We start from the raw sequence: 14,340 nt of genomic DNA, 5'->3' as shown, positions 1-14,340 counted from the left end.
TCAGCCTGGATTGAACCAGATACATTAAAAAGAAGCTAGCTGACACCAAATTACCATATTTGAGGTAGTAAATTGCCAACTGTGAATGTGAGGTGGACTTAAAAATACTACAAAATGTTCTGCATTTAATGTAATTCCAGGTTAAGTGGTTTGGAACACCGCCACTAAGCGCTCTCGTTAGTGCACTAGGCAGCAGATTGGAGCGCACCTCTATTCTGTTCCGGCAGCGGGACAGATTTGCTGACGCCACCAGCAGAAGCGTCATCATGCCTTCGCCGAAAAAAAGCGACGGGGCTCATTGATTGGGGTTGAAATCTCCGCGCTGCCAAATGTGCAAAAAACCCTAAAAACACAGTAAACCGTCTAGCGACCTTGTGTCCACTGATACTGATATAAAACTGCAGGCGGACGGTGAGTGTTTTGTCGGTATTAATCAAAGGAACGAGAGAAAATAGGACGTGTTAATCAGTGTGTTGCGCTAGCTAGCTACCTAGCTGGCTAATTTGCACGCTTTATTAACATCACTCAGAATCCCGAGTCCTGGCCAGGATCATGTCAGTTATCTCTGCGGTAATGTGACATACACAGAAAAGAGACCTGGTCCGAAAATAAGCGCTTTCCTGTCGTGTAAAGACAGAAACAGCATGTTGTTTGTAAACATGCTGCTCCGCCGGTGGCTAAGTGCTACCTTGTTAGGAAAATGGATCTGGGTTTCGGCAGATTGCTCGTTGAAGGCTTTTTTTCCACTACAATTTTTTATAAACCTTAAAAATAGTCGATATTTGTGCGAGTCAAAACTGCAGATGTCTGTGTTAGCATATTTCACTTATTTTAAGCAGCACCAAGTATGATATGAACATGTCGATGACAGTCAATAAATGTGTGTCTCAGGGTTCCCACGTGTTTTGTAAAATCGGGTAAACCTGGAAATTAAGAGACCTGAGTAGTGGAAAGGGGAAAAAGGGAAAATTGCTTAAAATGGACTGGTAATATTAGTGAGATCCTGAAAAAAGTTGAGCTATTGAGTCTTACAAGTCTTACAATGTTTAAGTCACTAATTATAATACAGATTTGTCAGTGAGCATTGTTATTGTAATAGTCAATAATAATAATCGTTAAACATTTTCTTGCTAACTCTCATCAGTCAGCTATTTCTTAAAATTCTGTGAACGCAAGCACTAGCTACGCACTACTTCACCCATATTCACCCATATGTTAAAGCTCATCATCATGCATTGTGTGCTTTTCCAGACGGCGAGCTGGCGCAGGTAGCAGGGTGCCCGTGGACCATGAGAGACAGCGGGGCAAGCCTGGCTCATAACCGCTGGCAGGGCGAGCTCTCCCTGACTGTGAGCCACGAGGGCACTCATGGAGGAATGGGAAGAGGGCATCTCTTGAGCCCTGACTCCCCTCACAATGCCCGAAGTTCCATGCACTTGAAACTGAACCAGAAGGAGACGGTCTGGACTGGCGAATACATAGATCCGGATGAGCTAGATGATGATGAGGAAGAGGAGGAGGAATTCGAAGATGATCAGATGGAAGAAGGTGAGGAAGTTAATTCTGAATGTGCACCACTAGAAGAGGAAGATGGATTAGAGGACTGGCACATCTCAAACGAGGCATCATCATCGAAAGCACTGCAGTGCCAGAATCTGTCGCCTCCAGATAAGGAGCCAGGCAAGCTTGAAGCCAGAGACTTTCCAGAGAGCCCTCTGCGGGTCCGTCTCCAAGGGCTCAGACAGCAGAGGCTGAAACGGTGGAAGAGGCTTCGTGCCTGTATGGGGCTGCGCTTCCGACTCGCTCACAACTGGAAGACATGGCGGCAGCGCGCACAGTGGGTGGGCACGCTGGGGCACAGGCGGGCGAGGCGGTGGCGCCAGTATAGTCTTTTTGCAAGCAGGCAGAGACAAGACCCCTGCCTGAACAGCTCAAGTTTAGCAGTGCAGAATACAAACAGAAATGAAACAGGTAAGACTTTTCACATGTTTAAGTGTGTTCTTCACCCTCACACACTTACAAAAGGGTTGTATTTGGATGTATGTAATCCTTTATGGAACCAAAGTAGTGTTTATGAGTGTCTTGAGCGAGATGTTTTTCACATTTGATTTGCTGATGCAAGTTGTACCTCTTGGGAGGAAAAAAGAAAACATGTCTTCTCTTCCCGCAGAAGCTTTGTTTGGTGACTTGAATGGCTATCATGGCATTTCACAGTCCAGCTCAGCAGTCGGTGTTGGGAAAACCGAAGGGTGGAATTTCCCCTCGATGCTTGAGAAAGCCACCAAGCAGAGGATGGAGGTGGCCCTCACTGAAGAGCATGTGTCCTGTGTCCAGGGTAAATGCTTATATAGTGTCTCGTCTGCAGTGAAAAAGTAATAGCCTTAATACTGGAAAATCGGTTTGAAACATTAAAGTGCATGCACAAAGCAACAGCCTTTGATATGGAAACACTATACAACATGAATGACCTATTTGTGTGTGGATCTAGTGATATGCGCACTACTACACAAGCAATTGTTGGCAAGGCTCTCACACCACAACACTTTCACTTGGAGAGAAATGTGCGCCTGATCACAAAACCCCAATGTCTTACCCAAAGAACTATAAGAAATGTCCATAGAATGCTAAACTAGGGCTGAGATTTCTGCTGAGATTTCTTATTTGTTGTTTCTGCACTAATGTTTGCAGAACAATAAAGCAGAAAATGCTATTTCCAGTCTTGTAGTCCGTTCTGTTTCTTGGGTTCTTACCCTGCGAGAGACAGGACAAAGGAGAAAAATACCCTAAATATTCACTCAAACCAAACCACAGCTGTAGCCAGCAGCAGCCTTGGTCAGCATTTCATTTCACATATTTTTTCAGATTTGTATTCTAAACCCAGACTTTAATTTGCCTTTTTAGCCGTTGTTTTTTTGGTTTCTTTGCTTCTCTCACTGACTGCTGTTCATCATTGCTCCTACTTTGTGTTGTAAAGGAGTTTCCATCTAAAAAAACAAGAAAATCAAGGTAAACAATGTGTAGTGTGCTCTCAGCATAAAAATGGCAAACAGTTCAGCTGGTTCATACTGTGGTCTGGTCTCTATTCAAAAAGTAATGCAGTCATATTGATCTCACAGGCATCTTGGATGAGTCTCTACATAAATATGGGAGCCTAATCCCTATACATGCTGATGACATTGTAGAGCAACTGCAGGAGATCTTCAATGAGAATTTCTCCCAGCCTCACAGGTACGGTCTCTGAAATGTTTGTTAAATAGTCTTGTGTTTTGATTTACTTGTGTCTGGGATTTACTTACAAAAATTGTGATTGTGGTTGTGATTGGGTCCATCAGGAAGGCCGAGGTGCAACAGATAATCCAGTCCTACCAGCGTTCACCAGGTACGAGCATGGTGCGAGGGTTCAGTGTAAACTACAAGCGTCATGTCCTCACCATGGATGATCTCAGCACCCTGTATGGACAAAACTGGCTTAATGACCAGGTAAAGTATGGACAGTTTTAATTATGGTGATTTAGTCATGTGTATCTGTGACTGTGAGCTATGTATATTCCTTTCCCTTCCTGGTCAGACTTAGTTTCTCTCCTTTCAGGTCATGAACATGTATGGGGACCTTGTAATGGATACAGTTACTGACAAGGTGATGCATAATTATTATTAAACTTAATCAATAAGATTTCTCCTGCTAATATTTATAGGCACCAAATATACCAAGGCAACTTTATTAAAAGATCATGTTATAAAAACACCAATTTGATATTTAGGTACATGTACATGTAATGGTCTAAATGTATTTTAATCTATGTATTCTAGGTTCATTTCTTCAATAGCTTCTTCTATGACAAGCTGAGAACTAAAGGTTATGATGGAGTTAAGCGGTGGACAAAAAATGTGAGATTTTCTTTGTCTTATTTTTTAGACAGTTATTTGAGTTTGTTCATTCAGTGTTTTAGTGTAACAGGATTTATTTGTATGCTGTTGTTTTTGATTATAGATATAAGACTACTTATTTCTGGAAACCTTGTCATATTTGTATATGTATGTATGTATGATGTATTTGGCTTATCTTTACACAATGATTCAGGTTGACATCTTCAGCAAGGATCTACTCTTGATTCCTATTCATCTGGAAGTGCATTGGTCACTAGTGTCTGTGGACATCAAGCAACGGTTCATCACCTACTTTGATTCCCAGCGAACTCTTAACCGTCGCTGTCCCAAGGTCAGCAGCACTTTTTTTTTCTAATAATCTGTTTTCAGTTTTCAGTAATCAGTTTTCTTCTTATTTAATTGTTTAGCACAATCCCATGTGCACTCTCTTCTTCTTGCTCATTTTGCTTTCTCTTTGTAGCATATTTTTAAGTACCTCCAAGCAGAAGCTATCATAAAACAGCAGAGAGATTTCCTCACAGGGTGGAGAGGCTTTTTCAAAATGGTGAGTCACAGTTATTCAGCGCTTGACCATTGACCACAAACTGCTAGTTAAGCAAATGACAGATGCTATATGTGTATTTTTCTCTAAAGCAAAAATTTACAAAGAGCAAAATAACATTTATTTCAACGGGGGGGTATATATATATATATATTTCCTGTGTGAACATTCATGTCAAGCTCAACTTTAACTCGACAGTTCGCATCAACTCTCTGAAGACATTTAACAGAGGAAACTCTAATGTTAGCAGTCCCTAAGCTTCTAATGTTTCTCTCCTACTGGCTCTAAAAACATGAATAACAAAGAGAGAGACTGACAGGCAGGAGACTGTATGTTTCATCTTTCTTTTTTCATTTATTGGTTGAGAGTTACCCACCATCACTAAGAACCCTTCTCACTGAGATCAGCTGGCACATAAATCGCTCACTGCTCCAACCACATCTGTTCTGAATACAGCTGTGCTGCAATGTACTGTAGCGATTATGCTCATGTTAGATAGTATACTAATCACCAAGTTAGCTGCTAGAGTTTTGCACACTCTTGCAGAGACTGTATGTGCTGTATGGTGCACTTGTTAGATTATTGTTTGTTTGTTTTTAATAGGAATTTGAGTATGCAGAAAGCGGTGTAGATATAATGTCTGTATATGTATTTATGTATGTATCATTGTCATTTATTTTCATGTGACAACAATCAAATTAGGCTTTTTTCAATTGTTGATTGAGCAGAATATGTATGGCTGGCTGTTAGCTTTAATACCGCCAAATGTTGTCGAATTATTAGAATAATTAATTAGTTGTGGATCACCCTCCACCATTCCAGTGTCTCCCAAAGGTACTGAATGTTGCTCCTTCACTCCAAAGAGCAGTGTATGCTTTCCTCTGGTCTCTGCTTGGTAAACTTTGGAAAGAATGGATTTAGGCTAGCAACCAGAAACCCTTAGACCTTTTATGGCAAAGACTGGCAGTAATGTAAATTGTTACCATTGGTTATTTATGATGGATTGGATCCTGAAGGATTTAGTTTGTAAACTAACAGAGGTTGTATCTGTGTTTCAGAATGTAGGGAGGCAGAATAATGACAGTGACTGTGGGGCATTCGTTCTTCAGGTAAGTCAAAAGAATGTGTCATCCATGCCTATTTCTGCTATTGGGTCAGGTATGCTTTTCTCAGTTGTTATTCTGAATCGAATTTATATGAATAGAGTTCCATTATATCAAAGAATACATCTTTAATAACTATTTCCAAGTGAATAAATACACCCAGGTTTATAGTCTGCATTAATGCCTTTTCTTAAGATGCCTGTCCTTTTTGTCTCAGTATCTTACTCTTCTTTTTTTGTTGTAGTACTGCAAGTGTCTGGCATTGGGACAGCCCTTTAACTTCAGTCAGCAGGACATGCCTAAACTGAGGAGACTCATGTACAAAGAGCTTTGTCACTGCAAGCTCTCACTGTGAAACTTATGTCAGAGCATTGCAGCCAGAGGAGGGAGGAAAAACATCTGGAAACTTACATCTGTGCAAAAGACAGGACATTTCTGGACACTGCATTACCAAACCCACTTGTTTATTTTTGTTTTGTATCAGTGTTACTTTCTTGTGCTTGTCGGTGGCCAAGGTCTTTTCTAATGGCTGCTTTGTTGAAATGTGGCATTTTAATGGGAGCCGTTTTGGACTCTTGCCAGAGGCTTCCAAAGTGTTTTCTATTATTATTTTTTTTCCCTTCTGTCTGTAAAGGTGTTACAACTCTTTTATTAATTGTGGGGAAGTGTCATGTTACTCAAATGTGCAAGCATAATCATGTTTCACTTTTATTTTTCAATAAATCATGCCTTATAAAAACTAGTAGAGTGAGCCTGGTCATATAATTGGTGGCTGCTTGTAATTTGTTTTTTCCCAGAGGAAAAGTACATAGTTTTCTCAATCTTCACTAATAGTAATTGATGCTATGGCAATATCAGTCAAATGACATCTTAAGGTTCTGTAATATTTTGAAAGATAAAATGATACAGTGAATTAAGATGGCTTCCTGTAGTGTTACATCTGGTTCCAGAAACTGCCAACATGTTCATGTTCAGTTTTAACGTGCATGTCTTTTTTTTTTAATATGCAGTACCTAAAAATTGTGTATGCTGAGTTTCTATTACAGAGATTTGATAATTTAACCAAGGATTATAAAGTATCCGTGTTGCAAGACACATAATTTGTAATGACCTGTCGAGTAACTAGTCAGATTTAATGTAGGTTCTTGCCTTGTCTATGTTAAAAAAGTGATAGCATTAGCTCTATATAAGGGATTTATTATAGGGTCACTATCACCCAGAAAACATTGCTTCCCCAAAATGGCAATTTTACATGAGGAGGGAAAAAAACTGAGCTTGCAGTGGAAGACATGGTAAAAAAGATTTGTGTTCCATGTAATTGTGGAGCATTTGCATTGGTCCATTCATCATGAAATTTGTAAATGTAAATGAACTGTCATTTTCATTATGCCTGAAAGTAAAAATAACATTTTTTGTGTGTGGCTGTATAAATGTACTCTTCTTATTCTGCATTTTTATTAAACAGTCTTGTGCAATGGACCCGATTTAGAGAACGGGCTGTGCCCTGACGTCAAAATTAAGGCGGGCTGGGCATGTGCGGTGTGACGTTTTTGCTTTAACCTATCAGGCGTCACATTGGTAAGCCTTCGTTTTGATTGATGGAACTCTCATCCAATCACAGTCGTTCAGGCCGCGCTGCCTTCGCGTATTTAACACATTTCCGCCGTTGTGCTGTTCTTTGTGATAATGTCGGCTGAACATGAGGATAGGTAAGTGAGGGTCACTGTAGCATGTGGGCAAATTCGTTTTTATGTAAAAATATGTCACACAATTTGTTTATATATCTATATTTGACAAGAATTATGATTTGTTGCGCGGTTTGATTTAAATTTAGCAAACCAAAGCTAGGAAACGATTAAACGGCCTGGCACGTTAGATTTTCCTGCTAGCACGTGAGAAGGCGAGAAATGTCGTATTATATGTCTGTAATATGCGTGTAGTAACTTGGTTTCGGTGTGACTTATTAGATATTAAGCTTTCTGATGTGTGTGGGTCGTATTTGTGCGTTTATCCGGCGATCTGTTGAAACGTGCCGGCTCCTGTGACACAACGTGACCTGACCAGTTAGCTAGCTAGCACGTTAGCAGTGGCGCTGGTTGCCGGCTCTTGGGCCGCACATGGCGCTGCTTCCTCACTTAAGCATTGTTTAAAACCTCCGACCAATTACTGTTTTAGGGCTTAATACATTGTTCTAGGCGTTAAAAATGACTGGATTGCAGGGATACACCGCCATTATACCCCATTTCTGTTAGTATTAGAAATAAATTCGAGGCGATTAACCGGAGCACATGGCCTGCCGGTTGGACAATGGAGAAATCCGTTATGGGAAGAGCAGGCCGGAGTCTGCCTTCACGGCTGTCGACTTGGCGATCAAAGATTCAAGATTAATATAACCGATCTTGATGTTATGCTGATTATTATTATTATTATTAGTAGTAGTAGTAGTATTAGTTATTGCGTTTTTATTTTTTAACGGTTAACGTTGTCGCCGAAGTCAGCCGATGCTAGCCACGTTAGATAATAATCTGTAGTTCGGCCAAAGCCTATGAGTCAGTTTATACATCGTTCGTGTTTTAAACGTTAAAATGTCCATTATCTAAGGTTCCTCTATCTGATTTTATGAAACTGTGGTGTTTGTATAATGTAGACGATCCCCTCGTTAGCTAAACTCTGTGAAACGCGAGGGCAAAGATGGCGCCCTCCAAAGCCTTTTTCACAGAAAACTGCGACGTGTCTGGCGGTGTCCGCTCCCCTCCATCTTAAATCTTCTGTTCACATTTTTCTGATGCGTTTTGCTGATTAAACAAATAATTTGATGCAGATATTGGAGTTTTAGTGAGTAATTGTTGGAATCGAATTAAAAATAAAGTTTTTACTACGATTGTAAAATCTCAGTTCCCAGTCTTTAGCGATTCATGCGGTTTAATGGTCAGTTGCTCCATGTTGATCCGTTACAAGGCATTGCATTAATTATGGGTTACTGTCCTTTCAGACCTAGAGACAATGGCCCCGAGGGCATGGAGCCAGATGGAGTCATTGAGGTGAGTGTATAGATGTTGAAACACGTTGTCCTAGGTCATCCAGCTGTCTGATTGCTTACTGTAATGATTGTGTTCTGTGAAGGTTTTCATCAAGTTGACTAACTTACTTTTATTTATTCTTCAGGGCAACTGGAAGGAAGTCGTCGATAGCTTCGATGACATGAACCTCCGTGAGAATCTTCTCAGAGGAATCTATGCCTATGGTTTTGAGAAACCTTCTGCCATTCAGCAGAGGGCCATTCTCCCTTGCATCAAGGGTATGTACATGACAAGAGATCCTCGACTATATTTTTAGTCCTTTCTTCACTGGGTATAGTAATGTACGAATAATTATAGCAGTCAGCACCAACATGGATTAGTTATCGCTTACTGTGGGGTATTTTTGTGCTGACTTCAAATGCACCTCTGGTGTCATGTTACTGTTGTGCTACCCTTATCATCTGGGCAAGGAAGTGCCTGCTAGTGGCAGATTCCTATATCTGTTAGGGGAAGAGCAGACACAGCCCATATTCATCCCAGTCAACTCAGCCTCATGAGCCAAAGACTGTTTCATGCTATGGGTACAGGTTACAAGAGGTTTCTAGAGCTTATTTTGGATAATGTTTAGTCTTCCAGTCCCACTGTTAATTATGTCCCTCTGTCTATAGGATATGATGTCATTGCACAGGCTCAGTCCGGCACGGGGAAGACTGCCACCTTTGCCATCTCTATCCTGCAGCAGGTTGACATTGAGATGAAAGCAACACAGGCCATGGTCCTGGCACCCACCAGAGAGCTTGCCCAACAAGTAAGATCCTGTTAGTGTGGGTAGTGCTGTTCTCTGAAGGAGACAATGACTTATGACCCTTATCATCTGGGCAAGGCAGTGTCTGTCAGTGGCACATAGTCCTATATCTGATAGGGGTAAATGAAACCCAGCCCATATTCATCCCAGTCTTCTCAGTACTGTGAGCTAAAGACTGTTTCATGCTATGGGTACATTTTCAACATGACTCATTAGTTACCACCAAGTATGAGTCATTATTGGATGCTTAAGCCATAAAGGGTTGCAGATTTATTTGGTTTGCTGAAGTGTTGACGAAGCTCAGTTGGCTTTTCTGTAAACACCCTTTGGGTTCAGTTTAGCCTGAACTGTGTGGAAACATGAGACACTTTGGTCTAACCTACTTGGCTTGTCTCCCTGTCCAACCTTAGATCCAGAAGGTCGTCCTTGCTCTTGGAGACTACATGGGTGCTACCTGCCATGCCTGTATTGGAGGAACCAATGTCCGTAATGAAGTGCAGAAGCTGCAGGCAGATGTGCCACACATTGTGGTGGGCACCCCTGGGCGGGTCTTTGACATGCTGAACCGACGATATCTCTGTAAGCACAGATGAGTTCATTATTTTAATAGTAATCAGTGTTGAAGGATTTGAATGCTGTAATGATGATCCCCATGCGTGTCAACTGACTCTGGAGTCCCCTGTGCTCCCTGGACGCTCCTCAGCGTTCTGTTGGGGATGCGTTTAGGGCCACAGGCCTCCGGAGACGTGATCAGACCTCACTGACCTGAACGCAGCATTATTCCTTTCCTTACACTCTTCATCCGGCATTGTAAACTTGAGTGGCACCACAAATCTGGTTTCATGTTTTAAACCCCCAATTGTTGCAAAGACCAGTATTTTTGGTGCATTCAGTTTACATGTACTTGACTTGGCATACAGTTAAGCTGTAATGTACTGGATTGTCTTAATGACCAAATTTTGTTTTTATCAGCTCCCAGACACATCAAGATGTTTGCACTGGATGAAGCTGATGAGATGTTGAGCCGAGGGTTCAAGGACCAAATTTATGAGATTTTCCAGAAGTTGTCTACGGACATTCAGGTAAAGTTTTCCTATTTTTCAGATGGGTGTACTCAAGCAACATCAGACTTACAAATAGTTTAGTGTTGTCCAAAGTTCCCTCTCCCCTCAGCTCTCCCTGCTGTGGATGGAATCAAGTTCTTTGGTAGAGAAATCTTGCTGTTCTCCACAGTGACTGGGTCGCTCTGTCCCTAACCACAACTATAAAGCAGTAGACATGTTCTCATGTACAGACTATAGATTGTACGATCTTGAGTCTGTTTGGTTATTATACAGTATTTGGTTCACTTGGTATGTTGAATGACCAGAGTTTTGTATTTGGGCAGTACACGGATGGTACTTGTAATACAAGCAGATATTTTAATCTTCTGTCTTCCTACAGGTGATTCTCCTGTCAGCCACCATGCCACAGGAAGTGCTGGATGTCACCTCAAAGTTTATGCGAGACCCTGTGAGGATCCTGGTCAAGAAAGAGGAGCTGACCCTAGAGGGTATTCGTCAGTTCTACATTAACGTGGAGAAGGAGGTGAATGAGCTTCTGGCACTCATTATTTGTATTGTCTGAATAACAATGGATTTTATAAGTGATTGGGCTGGGTACAGGATCAGGTTCCTTACGGTTGAAAATGGCACCCTCTAGTGGCTATTCCTTATTTGTACCAACATTAATGGTTTGTAGGAATAGGTGAAGATTTTCATACTGTTACAAAAGGGTGTGTGCAAGCAACATAAGACGTACAAATAGTTTAGTGTTGTCCAAAGTTCCCTCTCCCCACAGCTCTCCCTGCTGTGGATGGAATTAAGTTCTTTGGTAGAGAAATCCTGCTGTTCTCCACAGTGACTGGGTCGCTCTGTCCCTAACCACAACTATAAAGCAGTAGACATGTTCACATGTATGGTGTAAAACTAGAGTAATTATGTATATTTGGGATGAAAATGGCACCATCTAGTGGCAGTTCTTTCAGTCCAAGGTTTTATTTATTTGCTGCCAATTTTTTTTCCCTAGGTCCCCAAGCCTCACTGTGGGGTTGAAGCATGTCTTAAGAATGACTAGCTTGCTTAGTGCTTTGTTGAGCCAATGACTAATCCACCCCCCTTTCTCTTCCCTCCCATTTCAGGAGTGGAAGCTAGACACTCTGTGTGACCTGTATGAGACTTTGACAATCACACAGGCTGTCATCTTCATCAATACTCGCCGGAAGGTGGATTGGCTCACTGAGAAGATGCATGCTAGGGACTTCACAGTCTCTGCTTTGGTGAGTGAGCAGTCCAATTATTCTCAGTAATGTATAGTGAGGTCTTTGTTCTTCCCTTATCAACTGGGCAAGGTCGTGTCTCTCGATGGCACAAAGTCCTATATCTGATGGGGGTAAAGAAAATGGCCCATATTCATCCCAGTCTACTCAGTTCTATGAGCCAAAGACTGTTTCATGCTATGGGCACAGGAATTTTGACAGTCAAAGTGAAGTTTGTCAGTGGTTTGCCCAAGTTTCATATTGGGCGCAAATTAATCCAACTACTGGTTTACAGCATGGAGACATGGACCAGAAGGAGAGGGATTTGATCATGAAGGAGTTCCGCTCTGGTTCCAGTCGTGTGCTCATTACCACTGATCTGCTGGTAAGTTGCTGTGGAGAAATGGGTTGTGTTTTGCTTAAAGTTTGTGTGCTTGAGCCATCCAGCAATTTTTTTTTTACTGGCTAATGGTCTGGTCCTTAACTCTTCTCTCTGCCCACTAGGCTCGAGGCATTGATGTACAGCAGGTTTCCCTGGTTATCAACTATGATCTTCCCACAAACAGAGAAAATTACATCCACAGGCAAGTACAGTTTTTAGCTGAATGGGTGGATGCAGAAATTTAAAGCCTATCCCTGATTTGTACGATATGGGAGTTGTCTGCTCATTTGCTTAAAATGATGGACAAACAGCACCAGCTAAAGAATTCAGTGTTATTGTAATGAGTAACTACATATTTCCTATAAGTTAGTCTTATTTCATGGCTTCTTTCTCTTCTCCTTAGGATTGGACGTGGTGGTCGTTTTGGCAGAAAAGGTGTAGCCATCAATATGGTGACAGAAGATGACAAGCGCACGCTCCGGGACATTGAGACCTTCTACAACACCACTGTGGAGGAAATGCCCATGAATGTGGCTGACTTGATCTAAAAACTTTTCCCACTCCTTCACTTTGCATTCCTTTAGCGCCTTTTTCTTTCTTTTTGTTTTTGTTCTTTTGGACTCTTACCCACTCCCCTACCCCTGAATTCCCAGTGTCAAACACCCGATGTTCAGTACTCTACTGCTCTTTAGAGCAAAAACATGATATACATGGTATTTGGGAAAAACTGAGTGTTCTGAGGATTTGCAATTGAATTTCTTTTTTTGGAGTGAGCCTTGCGCAATGAAGCTGTTCCTTAAACGAGGTGTGCCATCCACAATTTTAAAGTGAGCTGTGCAGGGTGTGTTTGTCTGACTTAAAAGCTTTGCACCGAGCTTTGGTTGAAGTGGCCCTTCCATTTTGCCATAAATTGTGGTTGCTCTCATAGTTTATCATGTTTACATAGGGTGTTGGTGGCACAGGCCTGTATCTGGCAGAGCCAGTCTCTCCCAGCTGGCCATTCGGTTGTTGATCCATCATGTGTTCCCAGTATTAACTCTGCTGTGCTTGTTGGACAGGGAGTGTTGGAGCATTTGTGCACTTGGCAGTGCTCAAAACAAAAAATGCCTGCCCTCTCCATTAGCTTATTCTGATGCACAGCTGGGAGGAGAATCAGTAACTGTTATACTACCAAACTGTTGATCACTTTTCTTTTTTTTTCTTTTTTTTTATTTTCTTTTTTTTTTTGTTAAACCACTTGTATAGTGCTGTCTTGTAGTAGCATTTTCCTCTAAATAGACATTTCTTATTTCACTGATGGGGCAGGTGGCTAAATGTGATAAAGATGACAGGTTACCACCACATGGCGTATTGTATAGATTCACTGTATTAAGTCCTTACGTATTGGAGTGTTGCTCCAGTAACCTACCTCACCAAAATATATTGGAGGGGTCTTTAAAGGACCAAACTACAAATGATTGAGTATATAGAGATTATAATGTTACATTTTTTTTCTGCTTGTTAAAATGCCTGTCTTGTGGGGATGTGGGGATTTACATTGGTCAGTGCTATTTTTAAATGAATTTATTAAGAATGTGATTGTTAACCTTTTTCAAACAGAAGCCGTGTATTAAACTTTTTCTACATTGGATTCTGTATAGTATTTATTTTAATTCTCTTAAATAAAGGTATTTCTTTTTAACAAGTCAAACATGTCTTTGGACTCTTTTGGGCTGCAGACGCTTCATATTTCAACAGACGCCCTTGGGAGCTGCTTGGGTGTAGAAGTAAAACGACATGGGGGAATTATTTGGGGCTAAATCATTGTTGCTGAATCTGCATTAAAATGTATTTGATGTCCCTGGTGGTGTTGACCAGCTTTGCCAACCCATGCATGTATCAAATTATGATCCACTATTTTAACCAACCAAAGCTGTTGATCACTAGACCCTGGTACAAGGGTATGCGTTCTCCCGTCCACCTGCTTATTTCTCATGCTCTACTGGTCTTGTGATTTTCTTTTTCTTTTTTTTTTTTTTTTAATATTTCATAAAATTGCCACGTGGATGCCTGAACTGCATCTATGTATGCTTGTTTGACGTCCCATTGCAAAACCTTGGGCATTTTCAAGGACTAACCCCCCCCCCCCCCCCCATTTGCCTCAGACTCCGCTTTTCTGGGAAGGCTTTTCACAGGAGTTTGGAGTGTGTCTGTGGGAATCTGTGCCCATTCAGGCAAAAAGGAGAAAAAATGGCTTCTAGTGATCTTGGGCTTGTGTGCAGCTGCCTGGCCATGGAAACCTTTTTCATGAATCTCCGGACAGTTC

At 41.4% G+C, this 14,340-nt stretch overlaps 2 protein-coding genes and 1 non-coding gene across 3 annotated transcripts; all 3 read left to right on the top strand.

The window, feature by feature from the left end:
- Positions 1-273: 273 nt before the first annotated feature.
- Positions 274-6,917, top strand: senp3b (SUMO specific peptidase 3b). The gene is made up of 11 exons (XM_072686839.1): positions 274-411; positions 1,252-1,971; positions 2,171-2,335; positions 3,117-3,228; positions 3,333-3,480; positions 3,590-3,637; positions 3,811-3,888; positions 4,082-4,219; positions 4,349-4,432; positions 5,488-5,538; positions 5,777-6,917. Exons 2-11 carry the CDS (start codon positions 1,290-1,292, stop codon positions 5,885-5,887), a joined length of 1,617 nt encoding a protein of 538 aa, XP_072542940.1. The 5' UTR covers positions 274-411; positions 1,252-1,289; the 3' UTR covers positions 5,888-6,917.
- Positions 6,918-7,202: 285 nt separating this feature from the next.
- eif4a1a (eukaryotic translation initiation factor 4A1A) lies at positions 7,203-13,725 on the top strand. The gene is made up of 11 exons (XM_072687755.1): positions 7,203-7,241; positions 8,525-8,573; positions 8,698-8,830; positions 9,221-9,360; positions 9,768-9,936; positions 10,330-10,439; positions 10,801-10,944; positions 11,537-11,674; positions 11,949-12,038; positions 12,158-12,237; positions 12,439-13,725. Exons 1-11 carry the CDS (start codon positions 7,219-7,221, stop codon positions 12,581-12,583), a joined length of 1,221 nt encoding a protein of 406 aa, XP_072543856.1. The 5' UTR covers positions 7,203-7,218; the 3' UTR covers positions 12,584-13,725.
- Positions 9,992-10,130, top strand: LOC140563271 (small nucleolar RNA SNORD10). The gene has a single exon (XR_011980489.1). It is a non-coding gene; the product is annotated as a small nucleolar RNA SNORD10 (small nucleolar RNA).
- Positions 13,726-14,340: the final 615 nt, after the last annotated feature.

The sequence above is a fragment of the Salminus brasiliensis genome, chromosome 9 (genome assembly GCF_030463535.1).
Source record: "Salminus brasiliensis chromosome 9, fSalBra1.hap2, whole genome shotgun sequence".
Lineage (NCBI taxonomy): Eukaryota > Metazoa > Chordata > Actinopteri > Characiformes > Bryconidae > Salminus > Salminus brasiliensis.
This window is presented reverse-complemented; position numbering and strand designations above follow the sequence as displayed.